This window comes from Argentina silus (genome assembly GCF_951799395.1).
Source record: "Argentina silus genome assembly, chromosome: 12".
Taxonomy (NCBI): Eukaryota; Metazoa; Chordata; class Actinopteri; order Argentiniformes; family Argentinidae; genus Argentina; species Argentina silus.
This window is the reverse complement of record NC_139666.1, coordinates 2,299,908-2,324,907: the sequence shown is the minus strand read 5'-3', so window position 1 is coordinate 2,324,907 and position 25,000 is coordinate 2,299,908. Positions and strand designations below refer to the sequence as shown.

Sequence of the window (25,000 nt, the reverse complement as noted above, 5' to 3'; positions counted from 1 at the left end):
GCACACACACACACACACACACACACACACATACGTAGGCTGCTACAGACAAAAAACACTCACTCACACACACACACACACACAGACGCGCATACACGCACACGCACATACAAACACAAACACAAACACACACCCACACACACGCTCATGCACACACACACACAGAAAGACACAAACATTAATACTCATGCACGCACACACACACACACACACACACACACACACACACACACACACACACACACACACACACACACACAGGTTAGAGAGAGACAGCAGCACTGCACCACATTACTCACAGCTGACAGAGCTCAGATGCATGGTCCTTCCTCAGCCCAGGGAGACGGCCGGCAGGACCGAACCACAGGAGGAGAGAGAGATAGAGAGAGGGAGGAAGAGAGAGAGACAGAGAGAGAGAGAGAGAGAGAGAGAGATTCCTCCTACTGAATCCTGCAGCGTCGGAGAGCCTGAGAGTGGGCGGAGTCTGAGGAGTGTTGCTCACGTCATACTTTTCATGAATGGAGCCGGCCTGACGCAGAGAGGGGGGGGGGGGGCTGACGCAGGGAGGGGGGAGGGGCCTGACGCAGAGAGGGAGGGAGGGGGGAGGGGCCTGAGGCAGACAGGGAGGGGGGAGGGAGGGGCCTCACACAGACACCAGTCACAGCTCCAGGGGTGGGGGCTGAGGGAGGGGGTGTCTTATTTCGACACCAGCCGAGAAGAACAGCACTTGGGCTGTGGTGGTGGTGTCCAGGCATGGTTCTATATAACTAGGTCTGCTTGTAGAAATGCGGAAGAAAAATCCAATTGTGTTTGTTTCAACGTCAGTATACCCCTCCTCTCCTGTTCAACAACGTCAGAGAACGGCGACTTAGACTCCAACTGGGGTTTTTTTTCATCCAGTTTTCTATTTATAACTAAATCCTGCAGGAGCTATTGTGCTGGCGCCCGAGCGAAACCCCCTCAGACAATTGGCCCTTTATCAGGTTCATCATTTCTGCGTCAGCGGCCGGGCCAGCCGATTGGTTCTGATGAATAAGCGGCCAGGTTTAATACCCGCCGTAACCAAGTAGGCTTAACCTGCTTACACACACACACACACACACACACACACACACACACACACACACACACACACACACACACACACAGACACACACACACACACACACACACACACACAGACACAGACACACACAGACACAGACACCTCCTCCCCCATCCACACGTTCCCATCACCTCCATACAGGACCAGGCTAGCAGCCTAGCACGGTTAGCACATAGCTTAGCCTAGCACAGTCAGCACATAGCTTAACACATAGCTTAGCTTAGCACATTTAGCACATAGCTTAGCCTAGCCATAAATTGCTTACTGTGAGCCTCAAGCTAAGCTCTGTTAGCCTTCAGTCTGTGTCACTGTCGACCACGCCAGGTATAGTCCTGTAATAGTACAGCAATCTGCTCTTGCAGCAGGGTTGAAGGCTAACTGCTACTGAACAGACGTCGGCTAGAACGGCGGGACACAGGCGTCATGAGCGTGAGAGTCATGTGATTCCTCTGGGTCACAGGGCAGTGACCTTGACCATCAACACAAGCTTCAACACACAGATGTATCTGCCTGTCATGTCATCTCAATGCCTGTATCTGCATTTCTGGATTCAAAAACCCTCTTTCAGACATCAATGGACTATTAATAGCCCAGAGACGGCATTGTTCTAGCACAATCCACGTCCCCTCACAGGTACACACACACACGCAGCGCAGTCCTGTTTCTGCCTCCAGACTGACACTGAAACAGAGACTGATCAAAGACACACACATGATCATGAGCACAGATGGACCAGTTAGACTTGACAGAGAGAATCGGAGAAGAAGGCCACATTATTGCAGAGTGGAATACGTCTCAGGAGGCTGTGCGTAAATGAGTTATAAACCATTTATAAACCCTTTATAAAAGGGCACCTTTGTTTAAAGTCTTACCGAAACGGAGGCGTAGAAGACCAAGCACGTCAGGTCATGATGCCGTGTTTTTACGACGTGATGAGTGGAACCAAAGGTCATCTGGCGGTACTTAACAGGCACGCCCCTCCCCCCTGAGGTCGTTTTACTGATGTCTGTCTGTCTGTCTGTCTGTCTGTCTGTCTGTCTCCCTCCCTAATCTGAGCTGAAACACCATCACTTTACTTAACCACGCACGCACACACAGGCACACACACAGGCACGCACACACACACACACACACACACACACACACAGGCACGCACACACACACACACACACGCACGCACGCACGCACGCACACACAAACACACAATTAAAGCCCACCAAGTCAGGCAGATGCACAGCAGGAGACAGAATTTAGGTTAGACAGAATGGAGCATCTGTTTTGGTGTCTCAGAGTATCTTCCAGAGTATCTTTCAGAGTATTTTTCAGAGTATCGTTTGGTGTTTCTATAAAGGCTTGAAGCAGATTAAACTGGTAAGTGAAATGCAAAGCCACAATGGGACAATATTTGTTGTGTGTGTGCATGTGCATTTGTGTGTGTGCGGGTGTGTGTGTGTGTGCATATTTGTGTGTGGTGCAGATTGACTCGAGTCAAAGCACTGGAAGACACTGACTGACCTGTCAGGTGGGAGATGGGCATATCCCAAGACCCTCAATGGCACCTCACCTGCACACACACACACACACACACACACACACACACACACACACACACACACACAGAGACCCGAGGGTTGACATAACAAGACCTACAAAACATTTGATGTTCCAAGTCCCGGTGTTGGTTCTGACAGTGTACAGTATTAATCAACACTGAAGCACCCAGGCAGCAGTAGGACTGCATTTCTCAAACAAGATTAAAGGTGGTTGTGGTTGTGGGGGAGAGAAGGAGAGGAGAGGAAAGAGGGGAGAGAGGGGGAGAGGGAGGAGAGAGAGGAGAGGAAAGAGGGGAGAGAGGGGGGAGAGAGGGAGAGAGAGGAGAGGAGAGGAAAGGGGGGCAGAGGGGTGAGACAGGGAGAGAGGGAGAGGGAGGATAGGGGAGGGGGGCAGAGAGGGAGAGGGAGGATAGGGGAGGGGGGCAGAGGGGGAGAGGGAGGATAGGGGAGGGGGGCAGAGGGGGGAGTGGGAAGCGACGATTAGGAAGGAGGAGGGTGGGGGGCGTATGAACAGATGCTCCAGCCTCCCATTTAAAAGCCAAACCTCTGGGGTGTGTGGAGCCCTGGGGGGAGGAGGGGTGTGCATGTGTGGTGATTTGGGGGGGGGGGGGGGGCAGTATGCCGAATCTGTCCCCTCGGGCCACACCCCAGAGGGGAACAGGAGCAGGGGCCTGATACCCCCAAACCTAAAGCAGCCCTCTCCTGACTCACTCTATAAATGGCATGAAATTACATTCAAATGAGTCACAGCACAGATGGCCAAGGACACAGCCCATTCAATACCACTGGCCCACGTCCATTAGAGGCTGAAGAATGTGCTAGAAATGGAGGTTTACATCTAATATGGACAAAAGCTCTTCTCTGAGATGGATTCCTAAGCACTCCTCCACCCACCACTAGAGAAGCAGCTTTGCACAGCAAAGCCCAACAGTCCCAGTATTAGTCATCCTCTATGGAGACAGAATAAGCTACTCCACGTAAACAAACATTTCAGCTTTCTACTCTCAGTGAGAGGACTAAATGCAGTGGACCTATAAAAACCGGACAGATTATGGGGTCTTGATGATGATGATGATACAAAATTACCCCCCAAGAAAACACTGTCATTACACTGTGCTGCCATTCCAAATGAGCAGTTTACCATGGTGTTATTGTGCAAAGATAAATTATGCTGCCACTACACACACACACACACACACACACACACACACACACACACACACACACACACACACACACACACACACACACACACGATAACACGCACGTACACGATAACAGGCACACACACACACGATAACAGGCACACACACACACGATAACAGGCACACACACACACACACACGGGAGTTCCCTGAAGAGAGCACAGTGGTTGAACATGGCCAAGCAGAGTTCAGGGCCAGGCCACCACCACCACACCACCACCACACCAGGCAGGAGTATTAGTCCTGTTTGCTCAGCTTGTCTGCATGCTTCAGGATTATGACTCAAACTCCAAAGTTCAGGAGATCACGCGCTCATATCCATACAGAACAGCAGGGCCAGGTCGCTCGCGTAAACACCAGCCCTCCGAGCCCGCGCCCTGCCGTAGGAGAAGCACCAACAGATGTGTGGTTGGTTCTGTTTTTCTTTAAGGAGTGTGGACATTCCACTCCTCCTCCTCCTCCTCCTCCTTCCTCTTAAAACAAAGACGTGTTATTGAGAGAGCAGGAAGACAGATGAGAGGGAGATGATGACACAACAGAAGAGGCCAGGGTGGGACTCGAACCCGCAACCTTCAGGAGAGGACAGTAGGTATATGAGAGCTAGTGTTGGCCACATAACCTCCAAGCCACGAGTTTACCACAGGGAGTCTGATGAATGGACAGAGGAGAGGAAGAGAGAGGGAGGACAAGAGAGAGAGAGAGGGAGGACAAGACAGAGAGACAGGCAGGCAGGCAGACAGACACAGACAGACAGACAGACAGACAGACAGACACAGAGACAAACAGAGACAGACAGACAGGCAGGCAGACAGACAGGGCTCCATGTGCCCTACCCTCCAACCAGTCCAGCTGGGCTGTAAGCCACACTGGCCCAGCTCTGTTACACGGCCTCATTACTATTTGACCAGCAGCGGAACAGCCGTGCTGACAGCTCCAGTGTCCCCTGCATGAATAAGAGACCAGCCGTCATCACCCCACACAGGCTCAGGGAGCTTACCTTCCCCGTCTGCCATCACACACAGTACAGTACACACCACACACACACACACACGCAAAACAAAGGCCTACAGTAAGCTGAGGACATGTACACATCCACACACCGTCGAACAACAACAAAGACTCTCTAGGAGGCCCCAGACGCACCACTCCCAAAGCCTATAATGACACTTCCTCTAATGAGGCGATTCGCCTGGTTTCCAGGACTTAAGCGTCGATAGAGAGACCAGGGAAAGATTTCCGCCCTGAAACTGCCTATGGGTGTTCCGGTTCAGGAAGTGACCCTCACTCAGATGTACAACCAACTGGAGGTCCAATCACCGACTCAGATTGAGGTGTTCTATGATTGGCTCAGATTCAGTCCACATCTGTTTTGATCTGCGTAGTTTGCAGGGGTGTGGCAGAACGCTGACTGCTTCTGGTGAAAGCTCTCAGAGTTGGTTGGTGGGTTGGTTGGTTGGAGGAAGACAGGGTTGGTTGGATAGAGAAGGTAGGGTTGGTTGTTGGTTGGTTGGAGGAAGGCAGGTATGATAGTCTGGATGGATGGATGGACGGATGGATGGATGAGTGGATGGAGATCAGATATGATAGTCTGGATGGATGGATGGATGGATGGAGGAGAGGCAGGGCTGGCTGATGGAGGAGCAGGCTGTTTCTATCTGTTGTGAAACTCCAGTGCCCACAGAGACGGCCTGTCCTGGCCTCATCAAACAAGCCTCTGAGGGACTTAGGCAGCAACGGCTGCTAACCACTCCCTGGGGAATCAGTCCACAACAACAAACCTCCCCAGTCATGAACTCTGACTAAACCGCAGGGGGAAACAGAGGAAACCGCTGCCTCCACTCCCCACACCGCGTCACCTGACAATCCACATCATCATTTTTGAGATTGCGTGCCGCGTTTTCGGGATAACGACGAACGTTACACGGGCTCAGATGTTGCTGTGCGTCCAATTATGAACCCGGCTATTGTAATCACCGGCAGAATGACACATCAACAGAAAGCTCCAGATGGCCACAGGAGATAACGTTGTGTGTCTTGAATATCGGCCCACATTCTGCTGCCTCCAGATCAAAGGGGGGGTGGGTGAGAGGGGAGGGGGGGGGCTGTGAGAATGAGAGGGAAGTTAATGTAGAGGGAGAGAGGGATTAAAGAGAAGCAGGGGATGGCCGTGGAGGGGTGGAGAGGAAGAAAGATGCGGCTGCACATGTTGCTGGTTGACTGCTGGGGGGGAGAGTTGAGGGTGACACGCTCAGTCATGATGGAACAGACGGGGAGAATGGTGATGCTCAACGCTCAAGCCCCGCCCCCCCATATACACACACTATATATAAACACACACACACACACTCATATATATATACACACACACTCTCATATATATACACACACACACACACTCATATACACACACACACACACGCCTGCCTGGGTGACTTGTGCCTGTGCTTCTTGCCTCTCCACTCGTGTGTGTTAATGTTCTCCCCATGAGGTGCTGCAGGCTGGGGTAATTATAGAAGCTCAGCTCTGGAATCATAAGAGTGCAGCACAGAGCCTTTAAACACGCACGCACGCACACACACACACACACACACACACACACACACACACACACACACACACACACACACATATACACACACACACACACACACACACACACACACACACACACACACACACACACACACACACACATCCTCGAAACGCATCAGAAAATCCAAGTCTGCACACACATGGCTGGTCCATTCACTTCACAGAGCAATAGGACAAAGCATGTCTGAAACATGGACTGTACAGGCTTCAAGCAAAAAAGGTTCAAATGAAGCCTGACTTGAGGCGTCCTGGGGTGTGGAGAGCAGGTGACACGTGCGGTACAGTTACAGCACCGACCCGGAGAACCGCTTCAACGAGAATGAGTTCTGAGCCTTAACCCACTTCTCAGCGGTGACATCCTGAAATAGGCAACGCATGAGCAGGGTTATCTGTAGCCTGGCCCACTGTAGGTCTGCCCAATCACCCATTGGCTGAGAGAAGAACTCCGGCTCCAGAATGTCCAATGGAAAGGCCAAGAAATACGGAGGGTATTCGTCAGGACTGGCATTTAGGTCTCATGTACATCTGAAGCGGCCTCCCAGTGTGAGCGGCCCAGGATCCACAGCCCAGTAGGACAGCCAGGCCCTGCAGAGCACTGCTCTGACAGGGTCATTACAGAAATGTCACTCTGCAGGGAGGGGAGGGGAGGGGAGGGGAGGGGAGGGGAGGGGAGGGGAGGGGAGGGGAGAGGAAGAGAGGGCCTTTGGGGGCAGAGGGGGGGAGAGATGGGAGAGAGGGAGAGAGAGCTCTGGGGGGGAGAAATAAGTGAGGTGGAGAGAGGGAGAGGGGGAGAGAGGGAGAGAGAGAGAGGAGAGAGAGAGAGAGAAGGAGAGAGGAGGAGAGAGAAGGAGAGAGAGAGAAAGAGAGAGAGGAGAGAGAGAGAGGAGGGAGAGAGAGAGAGAGGAGAGAGAAGGAGAGAGATTGAAGGAGAGAGAGAGAGGCATTCATGCTCACATCACCCTTTCAGGGTTTGTCTGTTGTTTGGCTTTTTCCGCTCAACTACGTTTCAGGATCAGTTTTTGCACAAGGTGAACATACAGTACAGAACACACTGTACAGTACAGCAACACACAAGCTAATCTGGGACAGCTGCTACACATTTAATAACACAGGGGTATTATATGGTATTTACACCCAATCACAAACAAACAAACAAACACATCCTTGTGGTGTCTGTCTCACTGTGTGTGACACCGACTGATTCATTACTGGTTAATAAGACCGTAAATCGCGACCTTTAATAAGACGGTAAACCGCGACCATTAATATCACAGTAAACCGCGACCATTAATATCACAGTAAACCGCGACCGTTAATAACACGGTAAACCGTGACCGTTAATAAGACCGTAAACCGCGACCGTTAATAAGACGGTAAACCGCGACCGTTAATATCACGGTAAACCGCGACCGTTGGTCCACTTCTCCACGTATGTCCTGACTGTAGGTGTGAATGATGGACCTGACACAGCCAGAGGTCTGATACTCTGACACATATGTTAGACAATAACACTACATAACTGTAAAATATGACTGATTGATGATTGCTGTCTCTCTGTATTTTATATATATATATATATATATATATAAGATTTAGGTGTAAATAAGACAACAGATAGCTAGAATGAAACCCAGCATTATCATAGTGCCTCAGAAGCTGACAACGCCTCAGAAGTTCTATTCCATCTATGAATATGAAACCCAAAACCAGAGTCCTCTCCAGGGTTGGGATTAGAGAGATCAGGCCATGCTGCCATCACATGTAAAATTACATAAATACAAGATTCTGTACCCAAGCCAACTTCTCCCCCCCACCCCCCCACCCCCACCTCCCCACCTCCCCGTCAACCCTCTAATGTCACTTTTGCTGTTCTGCCCCGGACTGATAGCTCAGATACACTGGTTCCCTTGACAACTGGACAAACAGGTTGCCATGCAACCGTATCATGCTAAGCGAAACTCTTTTTTTTGGGACCTTGTCACTGTCGAAGAGCAGAAAGTAACCAGGAATAACCAGAGAGGGTCCATGGCTGTGAGAAACATGCATATTCATCTGATACATTGAGCCTTGGCAACATGAAGGCTACTTCTGATTCAGACAGCTCTTAACCAATCCCCAGTGAGAGCTGCTGGACTGTGTGGTCCTATAGGAGGTGGGATGAGTATAGTGTGTTCCTATAGGGGGTGGGATGAGTGTGGTCCTATAGGGTATGGGATGAGTGTAGTGTGTTCCTATAGGGGGTGGAATGAGTATAGTGTGTTCCTATAGGGGGTGGGATGAGTGTGTTCCTATAGGGTATGGGATGAGTGTAGTGTGTTCCTATAGGGGGTTGGATGAGTGTGTTCCTATAGGGGGTGGGGTGAGTGTAGTGTGTTCCTATAGGGGGTTGGATGAGTGTGTTCCTGTGTGTTCTGTGCCGGGGAAGTGCAGCCGCGGAGGCGGTTTGCGGGGTACATTTGGCTGATTGCTCAGTGACCTGTAACTGCACCCTGCTCCACACACCAGAGACACCCTGCTCCACACACTGCACCCTGCTCCACACACCAGAGACACCCTGCTCCACACACTGCACCCTGCTCCACACACCAGAGACGGACAGCAGGCGAGCCGCCACTCATTAGTGGCACACGTGGACACTTACTGGAAATGTCCCACTCAGCAGAATGGAGGGAAGACAATGCTGCTCTCCCGACAGCATCCAGTAACCAGACATCACACGCACTCTGGTTTCCATGGCCGTCACTGTCACAACATGAAATCGGAGCGAAAGATTCAGAGGAGAGTTTAGCCTGTCTTCTCATAAATGCGTAACTTCTAATTAGACATGGTCTATGAATATTAGATCGTTTTAAAAGGAGTCGTCCTGTTCAGTGGAGGACAATGCGGATGCCTTTCACCCCACAAGTACAAAACAAATGCTAGAGCATTACCAAGCTGCATGTGTTTCCAACCAGATCCCTCAGAGTGACACGGAGGCAACGCGGCAGCCTCGCAAAGATGACCGGAGGGATACAGAAAAACACAATGCAGCACAACGCAACAGAACACATTCTCCAAAAGCAAACTCAGTATTTCAACCAGATGTCCCATCCAGGGCCTGCCCGGAGGACATCACACTAATCCCTATTTAAACCACAGCAATAAACTGGGATGATGAAAAAAGGCAAGTCAAGTGCTTTTTGTAAAAGCTTTGGCCTTTAACTGACCTCTTACAGTCCTGCCTATTCTGTAACCATCATCATCTACAGTAACTACCTCTGACTCGAATAACATTCGTTGAAAGTTATATAACATTGCAACGTATCATGTACGTTTAACTGTGTCAAAACTCATAAGTATAAATACTGCCATCTGTGCCGAGAGTCACATTGATATTCCCCATTACAATTGCACATATTAATTTGTTGGATTAATTTCCTCTCCTAATATTAAACTCGACCGGAGGAATAAATGCATGATAAGAAATATTCAGGGCTCTGATTTGATCGATCAAGGAAGTGGAATAACAGGCACTTTCCATTTAGTTGCATAATGTCCATTTAATACGACAGTATGCGCGCGCGCGCGCGCACACACACACACACACACACACACACACACACACACACGCTCTCTGTCCGACCCGGCACATAAAACCACCCGGCGTTTGCAATTGAAATAATGTTCAAAAAGCACCTCAACACCACAACCACTATAGAAGCTTAATATCGTTTTGTTTAATACAATTGTATTCAACATATTTTCCTGAATAGGCCTTTGATAAAAAGACAAACTGTCCAAACAGAAACATCGCACAGCCTCCACCGAACACAGATAATCCACAGCCACGTCTCCGCTCATTACATATATCTAACATCTACAGTTGAACCAAAATGTTCTCCCAAAAACCGTGCACAGCTGTGAAAGGTTAGAATGAACTATTACATCTCGCCGGTTAATGTTATTTCTTTAATGTTGGTGGTACGGTACCGTTTGTCGCGGCCGCGCGGAGCTCCGTGTTTACCGTCAGATAATGGTTTAATCCAAGTCTGCTGAGCATCGACGTCACTTCCTGGTCGTCGGCCCGGTACACCTGTACGTTACCGACCTCCCGACCGTCCGCGAGCCGCACCGGGCAGGCTGAGGGACGATCACGTCTTTACTCCGCTTCTCTCTAAACCTCAACAGTGACTTCCATCTCGGGATAGGAACGTCCGTACTGTAAAACCATGGCTTTATTCCGCAATTTCTCTCAGCCTCCTGTATTTATTTCCAGGGCTATTAGAAGTGAGAAGTATATCCTAGCCAGACACAAACACAGCCAGGATGCGTGTTTACCTTTTACCGTAACTCATCATTTCCTTCACCGACGTGTGTTTGAGCGACAGAAGGGTTTCAGGAGGGTTTCAGGAGGGTGTGAGACCGATACTGCAGTCGGGCCACCTTCCCTGAACCAATGAGCGAGCAGAGCTCCGCTCCGAAACTGCCCTGCGAGGCAGCACGTCAACAACAGAGAGACGACTGTCTTATCCTCCTAAACCAGACGGGCATCACTGGTCCCACATTCTACTTTAATTTGATTTTTAATTTGATTATTGATTACTTTATCTCCTTGTCATGAGTTATTGTGTATGTATGTTATTCTGAACTATGACCTGAGCATATCCACACACAACTTCGAGGTGTTACCTATCAAATGGCAACCTGCTTTTGCATCTGATCATGTTATAAGCAGTGTAGTTTGGGTCTCGTTTTTAGGCGGAAATTAGTCAAATGGGGCTCTAATTAAGGCGTCAGGGTGACTCATTAATTGGTGAATAAGATGAGACCGGTTTACCTGAAATGTAACATACATGTGTGTACTGTATATTCACCTGTACACGTGAACCAGGGTAAAGGTGTGTGCACCAATTGCACACCATTCAAGAACACAGGACAGAACGTGGTTCAGTTGGTGTGTGGATGGGAGGTGGTGATGCACAAATAAGGGTTGGCTCAGCTCCAAGTGTTCCAAGGCTCAATAGAGTCTCTAATTTTGTTCCAGTTAATATCACATAAATAGGTGCAGCATTACAACAGTACAGTACATTACAAGAGTACATTGCAATATTCATATCGTCCTTCAATATGGCTTGTGTGTCCTCTTTCTCTACAATCTTCATGTCGGGCTGTGCGTTGCAGCGGAGCGTTTGTCAGTGAGGAGAAGTGGACCCGGCACCGTGCCTCGTCCTGCTGGCGGCTCGGAGCCTCAGAAGTGCCAGTGATGCAGCTCAGCCACTCTTCGTAAAGCGTCTCTTTGGTATGAACAGAGCAGCGTCCTGCTGCTCACCTCCTGCCACTGGACCACCTCAGCAGACCCCAGGCTGCTTTCCGCCTGAGGGGACAGAGAACACGGCATGTGTCCACAAAGTGTCTCAGGGTAGGAATACTGATCTATGACCAGGTCTCGCCCCCTGTCCATACAGTCGAATTCATTATGATCTGAAAAGGCAAAACTGATCTCAGATCAGCACTCCTACTCTGAGACGCTTTGTGAATATGGTCTCAGGAGGGAGACTGTTAGAGCACACACACACAGACACAGGCACACACACACACACAGACACACACACCTTCTCTTGCATGAAAAGGACATTCATAATAGCTTTGAAAAGCAAGCCACCACTGATACTCTATGCCAAGCGTTGTACATTAGACCAGAGGTGCATATTTACATTAGACCAGAGGTGGATATTTACATTAGACCAGAGGTGGATATTTACATTAGACCAGAGGTGGATATTTACATTAGACCAGAGGTGCATATTTACATTAGACCAGAGGTGGATATTTACATTAGACCAGAGGTGCATATTTACATTAGACCAGAGGTGAATATTTACATTAGACCAGAGGTGCATATTTACATTAGACCAGAGGTGCATATTTACATTAGACCGGAGGTGGATATTTATGATTGAAACATACGTCTCATTATGGTCAATAATGCAAGTTCTCACCACACGGTTCAGGTCGGCCATCAGCAAACCTCTTCTGTCCAGGTGAAGGTTTAGGACTGTGGTTTCCACCCAGGCACTGTCTGTGTTCCTGCAGTCATCCACGTATCCCTCATACACCTGAAACAGAATCACAGCAGCTATCCACTGGAGCACAGCCCAAACCTGTGACATCTTCAATAACACACCTGTCTCTCTGTGAGTGTTATCATTCGCGATTACAGTACAGCGGGTGCTTTGACGCAAAAATGAACATTTCACACTTTTAGCTACTTGTAAAAATCGGCAGTCATCTAGTAATGTCTGTGCTGAACATGTTTACCTTGGTTCCGTCAACCACCTTGACTTTTATCTTCTCATAGAGCTTCTTGCCCACAATGCTCTCTAACCTCTCTGGCAGGGGCTCGTCTGATTGGACAGGACCCTGTAGGCAGGCATTGAATGTAATATCACGTTAATACCATGTTACTTGCTATGATGTGCAATCTTGTATCTTTTGCCATCCATGTAAAAACTTTCATAAAAGCACACAGAAGGATGGAGGGTGAGGGACTACGCAGGTGGGTGGTTGGAGGGCAGTGTTAAAATAATTGGATAAAATGTGTGATTTCAATTGTGAAATAACTGAAAATGTCCACACACAAAAAAAGAAAAAACTAGTTAAAAATAGAAGCACACTGAATCCTGAAGGGTTCTAGAAGGCTCCAGTGGAACCCCGCACTGTACACATCCAGAACACCCCCTGGACTCACCCCTGGAAGCGCCCACTGCCCCACCTGGACTCACCCCTGGCAGCGCCCACTGCCCCACCTGGACTCACCCCTGGCAGCGCCCACTGCCCCTTACTCTCGTCCCAAATGGCCAGGAACTCCAAAGCCGACTTCTCACCGTCACGCCAACTGGAAACACACGTACAAGAAGCGATTTAAAGCAAAACTGCACAAATCCATCATCATGTCCGTTTAGAGAGTTGTCTCCTCCAGCTGCTCGTAGGGCTGTGGTGCGGGCCTACCGTGTGAGAACTGGGTCCAGAATCAGATTTGGGCCCAGACAGCCCAGTGCTCCTATCCCCGTCATCCCTGTCCTCCCTCCAGGGTTCCTAAAACGGGGGTTAGCGAAAACATGAGGGGTTATTGGCAACTAACACACCCTGAATGGTCAACACACACAGTGTAAGATGCTAGTCAGTGTTTTCAGGTGTCACTGTACCTGTAATTGTCTATAGAGGTGGACTCTATAGACCTGTGAGGAAAAAAGAAATTGAGATTAAATGATGAATTAATTGTAGTGTTACTACAACAACTTAATGTAAAGTGTGACGCATTACTGCACTAAATAGGGGCATTGCTTAAGTCAACTATAATTTTATTTAACCTATTTTTTTTATTAACTTTTATTTTAGCAGGGACCAAGGTCTCTTTTACAAGGGAGCCCTGCACACACACAGTTTACAATAATACATAATACACATATAAAATTACAACACAATAAAACACAACAAAAAAAACAACAACACATTTTTCAACAAAGAGGTCCTTAATCAAAACTTTAAACTGCCCGAGCGGTTAAAATTATAACATGGCCTTATCTATAAAAGACCTACCCGTCTATCTGCTCCTCACTCTCTCCATGATGAACACGGGGCATATACGGGGCAAAGACCACCTGGAAAAGAAGAGATAATGCCAATGAAAAATCCAGGACTGAAGCCTCCTCAACTCAACAACTTTCCCGGGGTAATTTAAGTCAGGCACCTCCCAGGGCACCTTCTCCTCTGGCACAGGGAAGCGGGTCACAGTGCTGCCGGGGTACTGGAGCTGCCGGGCGATGACGTGGTACTGGGTCTTCTCTCTGTCTGCCTCCTGTCCCCTTGGCTCAGCGGGCTCGTTCTCAGAGAAGGTGCGTGATGACGAGGCTGGAGAAGGGTTGACGGAACAAAGGCAAAAGATGGTGGATTTAACCAAGGCTGGAGGCTGAGGATGAATCTGGCTTTTAATTATGTGAAAATGTTGAATATTCAGAGTGGGCCTTGACACACGCTTGTCAAGAGAACTAGTATCAATCTGACGCTGCGAGCAAGGCGGGAAATCAATGATTCTGTTGTTCTTTCGTAATGAATTCAGGAACTCACACTGCAGGGGGGCTTCCTCTTTAGGCTGTTGCCCCTGAGCTTTGAGAGTGTCTATTATCCACTGTAACGCTTTGGCAGACTGGGAGACCTGTGAAGAGAGTGAGAGGAGTTGTCCCAGGTTAGGTTAAGAACTTCAATCGATCGGGGCAATACAACTAGTTGGAGCTGTCAGCAAACAGATCAGCGGGTCAGAACCTGCTCCTCCAATCGGTCCAGCCTCTTTGCCATGGCAACAGACCCTGCGGCGTCCTCTCTCTCCAACAGCTCTGTCATGGTGCCAACTCTAAACAAACAAACAGACAAACAAACAGACAAACAAACAAACGACCAGACTGAATAACCAACCTTGTTTGTTTATTCAACGTTTATTCGTGTCCTAGTGCAAGTACCACACTGCTTCTCCGTAAATCAACGGTGGACACAGCGGCGACAAGTTGGCCAAGGCAGGAATAGTTTGGTGACCTGGTTACAACCGTAGAAGGTACAGCTGAAGCAAACTTTATGCAGCGTAAAAAGCTAAACATGGGGTGCTTGGTGGCGTAGCACACTAATGCGCATGCCACGTAATCGCAAGGTTCCTGGTTCGATTCCGACCCTCGACCTATCTTGCATGTCATCCCTCCTCTCTCTCCCGTCCTTCCTGTCAACCTCTACTGTCTCTATCCCAATGAAGCAGAAAAAACATAAAACATATTGAAAAAAAAGAAAGAAAAAAAAAAGAAACCTCAACATGAGATGTAAGTCTCCTCCATACTGATGGAGGTCACGATTACGTACTTTTCTGCCGTGTCCCGGATGCGACGCTCCACACTCTCCTTCTGCTCCTGGCGGGCGGAGACCACGTAGTTATCCTTCATGAAGGCCTCCCAGGACAACAGCTCCTCCTCCTCCGCCTGAGGCAGCTCCTCCCCTGAGCAGTAAGACAAGAGCGGAGGGAAATCATACCACAAGAAATGCTAGTTAAGGTTAACAGCCAGTTAACAGTTTAAAGCCATATCCACAGAAGATAAAGGGCCTGATTGACAGGTTGTGGGGCTACGCTATCTTATGCTAGCGCCTCCTAAACCCATTCCTTGGGGGTCCTGATGATGTGTACTATTTTGTACCGTTTTGCCAGCTTTGATACACCCGTTCAACTAGTCAACAAACCCCTGGTTAGCTGAATCAGGTGTGGTCAAGCTGGGCTAGAACCAAGAACACGCGCCCTGTAGGTGTGGTACACTCTATATATATAATATATGCCATTTAGCTGACGCTTTTATCCAAAGCGACTTACATTGCAGTGAGTGCATACATTTCAGTGTATATGGTCCCAGCGGGGATCGAACCCACGACCTAAGCGTTGTTAGCGCCATGCTCTACCAACCGAGCCACAGAGGACCACACTGGACCAAGCTGGGCTAGAACCAAGAACACGCCCCCTGTAGGTGTGGCACACTCACTGAACTGGCTGTGGCTGAGGGGGGGTCTGCGCAGCAACACCCGTCTGATGAAGAGGAGCAGGTGGCTGAGGAAGATGAAAGGCGGGGGCGCGGCCGGGCGGCTGTGGTACTCCCTGATGAGCTCATATCTCTGAAACTTCCAGATGGTGTCGGTGTTGTCCTGAACTTCCTGGAACGTATAGCTAAGGGAGGGCAGAGTGTGAAAGAGTCAAATATGTGGTAGGTAATATTAAATTATAATCAAATCATATCAAAATGTACAGTACCTGTCAAAAGTTTGGACACACCTTCTCATTCAATGGTTTTTCTTTATTTTTTATTATTTTCTACATTGTAGATTCATATTGAAGACATCAAAACTATGAAGGAACACATATGGAATTATTTAGTGAACAAAAAAGTGTTAAACAAACAAAGAATATGTTTTATATTTTAGATTCTTCAAAGTAGCCTCCTTTTGTTTTTATGACAACTCTTGGCAAGGTGTGTCCAAACTTTTGACTGGTACTGTATATAGAGTGCATTTAAAAATCTCAATAAACTTCCAGTGAAACATACAAGAAAACCATAATCCAAATAAGTTAAGACACAACAACAATTAAAAAAGCAGACCTACCTAAAACTAGACCTCAACATCCGCATCAACATCTTTGAAATTCCACAGTGAATGTTATATTTTGATAGTAGTGAGGGTCTGAGGATGGGGCCAAAACCCAGTTTTCCTCTCAAACGTGACAACAGATGGAAGGAGACTGTCAGGGAACTCACTTGAAGATGGCGATGAGCAGATTGAGCAGCAGAATGTTGGCGAACAGCAGGTAGACGCACAGCATGACGATAGTGAGCCACTCTGGAAACGCTGGCATCTTGTTGTGGTCGAGCATTGGGCACTTGGGCTTCAGAGGGTCAGTCCCATTCACGCTGCACATGCCAATGTCAAAGTGGGCATCTGGCATGCACGGGCACGGGTACACACACACACACACACACACACACACACACACACACACACACACACACACACACACGGCGGGTGTGTTCTTAGCCATGGTGGACACATGCCATTTGAATTTACCATGTAGTCTATAAGTCTGTGTCTGTGTGTGAGTCTGTGTGTGTGTGTGTGTGTGTGTGTGTGTGTGTGTGTGTGGGTGTGTGTGTGTGTGTGTGAGTCTCTCTACAGTCTACACAGGGCCAGTATTTCACCTGACATCTTCAGAGGAGAGCTCCTATTCTGTCTACAGTCTACACAGGGCCAGTATTTCACCCGACATCTTCAGAGGAGAGCTCCTATTCTCTCTACAGTCTACACAGGGCCAGTATTTCACACCAGTTGAACTCACTGTCGATGTTAGTCGGCACGTTCCCAAATATGATGAGGTAGGGTTCATAGACGGCTCCACGGACGATCCAGTCCAGCCGGTCCTCGTTGTGGATGATGATCCCCTGCTTGGCCACGCCGTAGGCCACCACCCAGATGCTCAGGAGGAACATGAAGAAGAACATGTCCGTCATCTGGAGAAAAGACAACCAGCACCGTTACTTAACCTTAACAATGGGGTTTGAACATGGGTCTCCCACAGAGAAGACATAAGCGTCTACCATTAGGCCAAGAGGACATCGTCAAGGTTTTTTACTTAGATTTTCTGAGATGGCTGACCCTGTGCCCAGAGCTCTGTTCTCCCTGGGGGTTTGCATGTTGTCTTGTCTTGGTGGGGGGGTTTGGGTTGGGGGGGGGGGGTAGGGTTAGGGTTGGGGGGGGGGGGGGTAGGGTTAGGGTTGGGTTAGGGTTGGGGGAGGGGGGGGTGGTAGGGTTAGGGTTGGGGGGGGGGGGTAGGGGTAGGGTTAGGGTTGGGGGGGGGTAGGGTTAGTGTTGGGGCGGAGGGGGGGTAATAAAACAGTTGTTTGTTTGTGTTTCTTTGTTATGGTCTCACCATTCTCCTGACTATGATGATCTTGGGCCCCAGGGTTTTGCTGATGGTGAAAATGGCCATGAGTCGCAGACAGAAGATGATGAAGTCTAAACACAGGATGACCTTACCAGCATAGAACTCCTGCGTGGTCAGCCTACAGGACAGACGAGCTGACATGAGCAACACAGGAGTTTGTGTACTGGGAATTGTCCAGATTGTAAATCCCAGATTAAAATGTGACGGGATGGGGGTTAATTCCAAACCAGAGGACGCTTACCTACACGCCAGGCCAGCGATGAAGAGGAGGATGGACAAGACGTCTAGAACATTCCACAGGTCGTTGATGTACATCTCGGCTTTCTTACGAAAGCCAAATCCATCAGGGTCATGAAACAGCTGAGTGCAAAGAGGACAGAGGAAACCAGAACAGTCACATTAGTGTAAACGTCTTACCTCATACTGTGGTAAACAATTCTCACTGTAGAGAGGTAAGAAAAGTGAAAGAGGAGAAGAGAGGCCCCCCTGTAGAGATGCCTCAGCGGTGTGTGTGTGTGTGTGTGTGTGTGGGTGTGTTTATATCTGTGTGCATGCATACACATGTTTGTGCATGCATCCGTACGCGTGTGTGTGTGTGTGTGTGTGTGTGTGTGTGTGTGTGTGTGTGCGTGTGTGTGTGTGTGTGTACTCTGCGTTTCATCTCTCTGACCTGTCGGACCTCCTCACACACCAGGGAGACCAGCCACGCGTAGAGCAGGATCTCCCTCCAGGAGGGCGTGGGCTGGAAGTCGATCATCAGCACCATGGCAAACAGCCACAGGAAGGCGAAGTAGGACACAATGCTCCAGAAGAACTTGACCTGAGGGGAGGTGTAGAGGCCGACCAGCCGGGAGAAGCAGGACAGAGGCTTCAGGGGCGTCGCGTGGGGGGGGTCGCTGAGGGAGGAGGGGGCGATGGCCAGGGGTCAGGGGTCAGTTGAGAGTTTCAACAATTCTGACTCAGCATAAAGCCATTAAATGATGCATATTCTATAACCTCTCTCTATCTATAGATATGTTCAACATATACTCTGTTTAAAGCGTGACAGGCACTTCAGGTGGTAAAATGTTGATTCCACACTCACGGGACCTGATATTTTCCTCTGGCGTCAGTTGAACTCCCTGTCACGATCATGTCGATCATCTCCTTACTCCTCTCGTTCTCTCGGTGGATGGCCTCGTCACGCCTGGGGAACAGAGGGGGACATTACCGTACCCATCCAAACATAGCCATACCTATTCCTTTGCCATTAGGGCCCCTAGACTCTAGAAGGACCTGCCTGAGGATGGTAGGCTGGCAAGATCAGTATTCTCTTTTAAATATCTTCTTAAAACCCATTTTTATAGACGAGGATTTTTACTGATGCTGCCCTTATTCTTTTTAATGTGTTGTGTTTTACTGTTTCTACTTATATTTTTGTTTTTATTTGTATATCTGTTTTATCTACTTGCAAAGCGCTTTGTAACATTGTTTTAAAAAGGTGCTATATAAATAAAGTTTATTATTATTGTTATTCATACACACTCCTTGCCCTGCATATATAATATTGGATTCACTACCAAGTACAAACAACATGCAAATTATTTGATCATAGAGCTTTACTGCCACCATGTGGTAGCTGAATAAATTGCAGCTAACTCTCCACCCTCCTCTCTTCATCCAAGCTAAGCCCTAAAGATCTCATATTTAACCAAAACAATGATTTGGAAATTCTCTCAATTGCTAATGGTTGCTAATGGCATCATGTTGTACAGTTATACCATCATAATACCACAGTTATACCATCATAATACCACAGTTATACTATCATAATACCACAGATATACCATCATAATACCACAGTTATACCATCATAATACCACAGATATACCATCATAATACCACAGTTATACCATCATAATACCATCATAATACCACAGTTATACCATCATAATACCACAGATATACCATCATAATACCACAGTTATACCATCATAATACCACAGTAATACCATAATAATACCACAGTTATACCATCATAATACCACAGATATACCATCATAATACCATCATAATACCACAGATATACCATCATAATACAACAGTTATACCATCATAATACCACAGTTATACCATCATAATACCATCATAATACAACAGTTATACCATCATAATACCACAGTTATACCATCATAATACCATCATAATACAACAGTTATACCATCATAATACAACAGTTATACCATCATAATACAACAGTTATACCATCATAATACAACGTTAAACCATCATAATACCACAGTTATACCATCATAATACCATCATAATACCATCATAATACAACAGTTATACCATCATAATACAACAGTTATACCATCATAATACCACAGTTATACCATCATAATACCATCATAATACAACAGTTATACCATCATAATACAACAGTTATACCATCATAATACCATCATAATACAACAGTTATACCATCATAATACAACAGTTGTACCATCATAATACCACAGTTATACCACAGTAACACCATTGTAACACAGTGAGTTGCAGATGGCGCCGCTCACCTGAAGGCCAGGAAGCCTGTGTAGATCAGAGGGAAGAAGAGCATGCAGAGCAGAACCCTCCACACTGGGTTGGTCACCGCCAACTCACCACACCAGATCTGAGTCAGCAGGGCCTGGGCAGAGACACAGAATAGTACCTATAGAGTACCTGGACCCCTGACTATAGAGCACCTGGGCCGTTGATTATAGAGTACCTGAACCCCTGACTATAGAGTACCTGAACCCCTGACTATAGAGTACCTGAACCCCTGACTATAGAGTACCTGAACCCCTGACTATAGAGTACCTGAACCCCTGACTATAGAGTACCTGAACCCTGACTATAGAGTACCTGAACCCTGACTATAGAGTACCTGAACCCCTGACTATAGAGTACCTGAACCCCTGACTATAGAGTACCTGAACCCCTGACTATAGAGTACCTGAACCCCTGACTATAGAGTACCTGAACCCCTGACTGGGCCACAAAGCTCTTGTTGTCGGCCTCCAGAGCCAGCCTCAGGCAGGTGGTACTGCCCCAGGAGGGAGAGGTCCGGACCAGCAGCCTCTGGGCCCGCTCCTCGTCCCAGCTGTGGCACTCACTGAACACGCCTGAGAGACACGTTTACAAATGTTACATTTACATTTGAGTCATTTAGTCGACGCTTTTCTCCAAAGCGACTCACAATAATTACATTTGTCGAAGCAAGTCAACTATATAACAGTCATCGTCAGTAGAACCTTTGATGAGAACAGGTGCCGTCGGCGGTCACATTGCTAGAGAAAGGAAGGAAATGTGGAGATGACTGGTGACTGAATACACACCAGACACATACTGTACAGGACAAGACAGGACAGGACAGGACAGGACAGGACAGGACAGGACAGGACAGGACAGGACAGGACAGGAAAAGGACAGGACAGGACAGGACAGGACAGGACAGGACAGGACAGGAAAAGGACAGGACAGGAAAAGGACAGGACAGGACAGGACAGGACAGGACAGGACAGGACAGGACAGGACCACTCCCAGACCACATCTACAGCATACTGTATCAGGGGAGGCTGGTGGAGGGAGGGAGAAATCAGAGGATGGCTCATCGTAATACACGGAACAGAATAAGGATAGATGCCCTGGGGCACACAGCCCCCTGATAGATACCCTGGGGCAGACAGCCCCCTGGTAGATACCCTGGGGCACACAGCCATCATTTGGTGATAAAAGGCAGTTAAAAACAGTAGGTGAGACATTAGACGTTATTTGCCAGATGTGGAGAGGCGCCTTGTTGGTTGGTTGGACCTTACAATGACTTTGCTTCCACATACCGGCCACCACCAGTCACACTCAACAGAGTAGATCAACAAATCATTCAACTTTGTTTGTGTTCACCAATAAGAAAGTCAACGAAGTCAACTCTGGCTAACATCATGGAGGTACTACCAGTCAAGTTTATTGACTCAGGCAACCGTTACATTGCTCACGACAGACGAGGCGTGGTTGCTCTCCTGATGCCTACCGACAGCGTGCTTCTCATACTGATCGGCCAGCTCCCTCATCTCCTCCGCGTCTTCCCCTTCGACCTCTCCTTCCTGAGCCAGCTTCTTCAGGATCTTACTGGCTGCCAGAGCTGCAGACATGCAGTCTTGGCACTGCAAACACACACACACACACACACACACACACACACACACACACACACACACACACACACACACACACACACCACACCACACCACACCACACCACACCACACCACACCACACCACACCACATACCACACACACACACCACACACCACACACACTACAGTTCAGTTTCTAGCATACTGCAGATAGTACAAACACACAACAGAGTACTGCAGATTTAGCCTGGTCCCAGATCTGTGCCAACTGCCCATCTGTAATCGTGCTGAACATGTATGAAATGACTATCATAGTTGTAGGAGAGGATTGAAGACATCAGAACTATGAAGGAACACATATGGAATTATTTAGCAAACAAAAAAGTGTTAAACAAACCAGAATATGTTTTATATTTTAGATTATTCAAAGTAGCCACCTTTTGCTTTGATGACAGCTTTGCACACTCTTGGCAAGGTGTGCCCAAACATTTGACTGGTACTGTAAGTGTACCTGCTCCCAGGCGATCGCAGCCAGCTCCCTCCTGTTCTGGAGGATAGCCCAGAGGAACAGGTCTCTGACGGGGTCCCTGAGCGCCTCTGTCCCCCTGTCTCTGTCTGAGGACCGGGGCTCCGTCCCTCCTTTCGATGACAACTAACATCGGGGGGGGGAAATGTTGTGGATCAGTGGACATGATATGATATATGATTTTTCCTGACCACCTGCCAAGACAAGGAAAAACCTCTAGGTATACGGATCCTAGTTATAGCCTACATCTAGGACCCCAGTGTTTTTCCTGGACAGATCACACATGGTTCGGAAAAACTCCAGGCACCAGATCCAAAACTTTAATTACCTTTCTTAACAGTCCAAATACTCACTGTCACAGTGACGTCCCCCCTGGGCATCTCGAAGCGGGACCGGTTGGAGGGAAGGGGGTAGAGGGGCTGGGTGAAACGGCCCAGCAGGTGGCGCACTTCATCGGACACGTGTCTGAGGGAGATGCTCTTCCCTCCCCGCGGGCTGACCTGACCCCTGGCCCCCAACACCTGACCCCTGAGACACTTGTCTTTCTGGACTCTCTTGGCCAGCTTGCGTAGGAAGAAGCAGCTGGGGAGCTGGGCGTAGAGGTCACACAGGGTGCTGTCCTCCTGGAGGAACTGTCTCAGACACACCCCGTTCTCCAGCAGCAGGCGGACAAACTGGTGCTTGTGGCCCACCAGGGCTGAGAACATGGCCTGGTGGAGGTCACTGGACTGGGTTGGAGAGAGGAGAACACAGCACCCAGTCAGAGGTGAGGATGGATGGATGGATGGACAGACACGTCCGTTTATTTTCCTGATCCTTTATTATGGTCAGCGAACTTAACATCCGAGACGCAGCCTTTGAAAAGATCATGTGTCGTGTGGTTTTTGTTTTTGTGTTAAGTTGCTGTGTGTTGTGTGAGTGGATATGGAGTTTGCCCTGTTGCATTGTGACTGGTCGAGGACATGGAGGCCCACCTTCCATTGGCTCTCCTCTGTGAAGATGTCACTCTCTGCAATGTCCACCCGGTTCCAGGCCACGGCCAGTTCCAGCTGCCTCTCCCAGCTCTCCCTTCCCCCCAGAGACTCGCTGCTCCTAGAGGCTGGCGGGGGAAACACAAACAAGTGTGACCGACCAGGGTTCGAACCCAGGTTTCCCTGTGGAAGACATGCGCTTTAGACCGCTAAGCTAAAGCCTAGGCATGAGCTTGAGGACCTGTTTTCAGAATCTTGGGCTACTGATTGTTTGTTGAGTGGTTCCAAACCATTTCCGATACAGTAGGACACACACTAACTAACTGTAGGGCTATGTTGTAAGACTGGGGCCAGGTAATTTTCCTGACCTTGTGACCCTTTGGGCCCTGTTCATACCTTAAAGCTCAGCCGGACAGGTCATGTGTAAAAGAAAAACTCCTGGCCCCGATGATGGTGATAATGGAAAAAATCCTGAATGGTTTCTGTCTCTAGACATTCCTTTGCAAGCAGGTAACAACTTATACAAATCAATATGAAAACCATCCCTGCTAAAGTGGAGGATGAAAAAGTGATGAGTTTGCAGATTTACAGCTCTTGACCCAAATGATGTAGAAGGCCTTGACCATTATGCATTACATTAACGAACACTGGAGCAGTAATGCATCAAACAGAATGCATTAAGTTTGGGATAAATGAGTTTGGTTGGTAATTTTGGGGGATCATGATGAGTCTGAGAGCGGATACGAAGCACTCTAAAGTCTCTGATGATGATGAATGTGACTTCGCTCCAGTGTAGTTTTACAGGTCGTCTTTGTCTGAGTGTTCTGAGAGTAATCTCAAACTCAGTTGTCTACTGTGGACAGTGTGAATAGGAGTCTAGGGTTTCAAAGACTGAAAATTGCTTTCTGAGTAGACACTTTTCCGACGTTTTGATGAAGCACTAGGAATCACTCGTTCCTCTGAGACTCTGTTCTGTATGTGTGTGTGTGTGTGTGTGTGCGTGCGTGCAGTGTGTGCGTGCGGTGTGTGTGTGCATGCATGCGGTGTGTGTGTGTGTGCGTGCGTGTGTGCGTGCGTGCGTGCGTGCGTGCGTGCGTGCGTCCGTGCGTGCGTGTGTGTGTGTGTCCGTGCGTGCGTGTGTGTGTGCGTCCGTGCGTGCGTGCGTGCGTGCGTGTGTGTGTGTGTGTGTTTGCCTGCATGTAGTGCGTGCGTGCGTACGTGCGTGTGTGTGTGCGTGCATGCGCGGTGTGTGTGCGTGTGTGTGTGTGCTACCTTTGAGCAGTGCCTGTAGAATAGCCACATCCACATCACCATGCTTGTCCTCACTGATGCGGAACACCGTCAGCAGCTGGGGCATCCTGATGATGTCTTGAATCTGACATAAAACATCAATAT

General features: G+C 48.4%; 2 protein-coding genes across 2 annotated transcripts in view; both read right to left on the bottom strand.

Annotated features, from left to right (window-relative positions):
• Window positions 1-10,482, bottom strand: part of map3k13 (mitogen-activated protein kinase kinase kinase 13) — a 35,218-nt gene extending 24,736 nt beyond the window's left edge. Inside the window, exon 1 of the mRNA XM_083682360.1 lies at window positions 10,425-10,482. The gene's annotated coding sequence lies outside the window, so the exon portion shown is untranslated. The remainder of the gene's footprint in view (window positions 1-10,424) is intronic.
• Window positions 10,483-11,682: 1,200 nt separating this feature from the next.
• Window positions 11,683-25,000, bottom strand: part of trpm2 (transient receptor potential cation channel, subfamily M, member 2) — a gene marked incomplete at both ends in the record, with an annotated part of 19,139 nt that continues 5,821 nt past the window's right edge. The window contains 24 exons of the mRNA XM_083682036.1: window positions 11,683-11,808; window positions 12,434-12,550; window positions 12,753-12,854; window positions 13,251-13,329; window positions 13,443-13,529; window positions 14,034-14,095; window positions 14,185-14,345; window positions 14,562-14,649; window positions 14,757-14,844; window positions 15,339-15,471; window positions 16,004-16,185; window positions 16,772-16,952; window positions 17,347-17,518; window positions 17,938-18,070; window positions 18,194-18,312; window positions 18,623-18,848; window positions 19,037-19,138; window positions 20,508-20,620; window positions 20,953-21,098; window positions 22,004-22,136; window positions 22,620-22,760; window positions 22,988-23,362; window positions 23,609-23,733; window positions 24,878-24,980. Of these exons, the coding sequence (XP_083538162.1) occupies window positions 11,683-11,808; window positions 12,434-12,550; window positions 12,753-12,854; window positions 13,251-13,329; window positions 13,443-13,529; window positions 14,034-14,095; window positions 14,185-14,345; window positions 14,562-14,649; window positions 14,757-14,844; window positions 15,339-15,471; window positions 16,004-16,185; window positions 16,772-16,952; window positions 17,347-17,518; window positions 17,938-18,070; window positions 18,194-18,312; window positions 18,623-18,848; window positions 19,037-19,138; window positions 20,508-20,620; window positions 20,953-21,098; window positions 22,004-22,136; window positions 22,620-22,760; window positions 22,988-23,362; window positions 23,609-23,733; window positions 24,878-24,980 (3,294 nt within the window). The remainder of the gene's footprint in view (window positions 11,809-12,433; window positions 12,551-12,752; window positions 12,855-13,250; window positions 13,330-13,442; window positions 13,530-14,033; window positions 14,096-14,184; window positions 14,346-14,561; window positions 14,650-14,756; window positions 14,845-15,338; window positions 15,472-16,003; window positions 16,186-16,771; window positions 16,953-17,346; window positions 17,519-17,937; window positions 18,071-18,193; window positions 18,313-18,622; window positions 18,849-19,036; window positions 19,139-20,507; window positions 20,621-20,952; window positions 21,099-22,003; window positions 22,137-22,619; window positions 22,761-22,987; window positions 23,363-23,608; window positions 23,734-24,877; window positions 24,981-25,000) is intronic.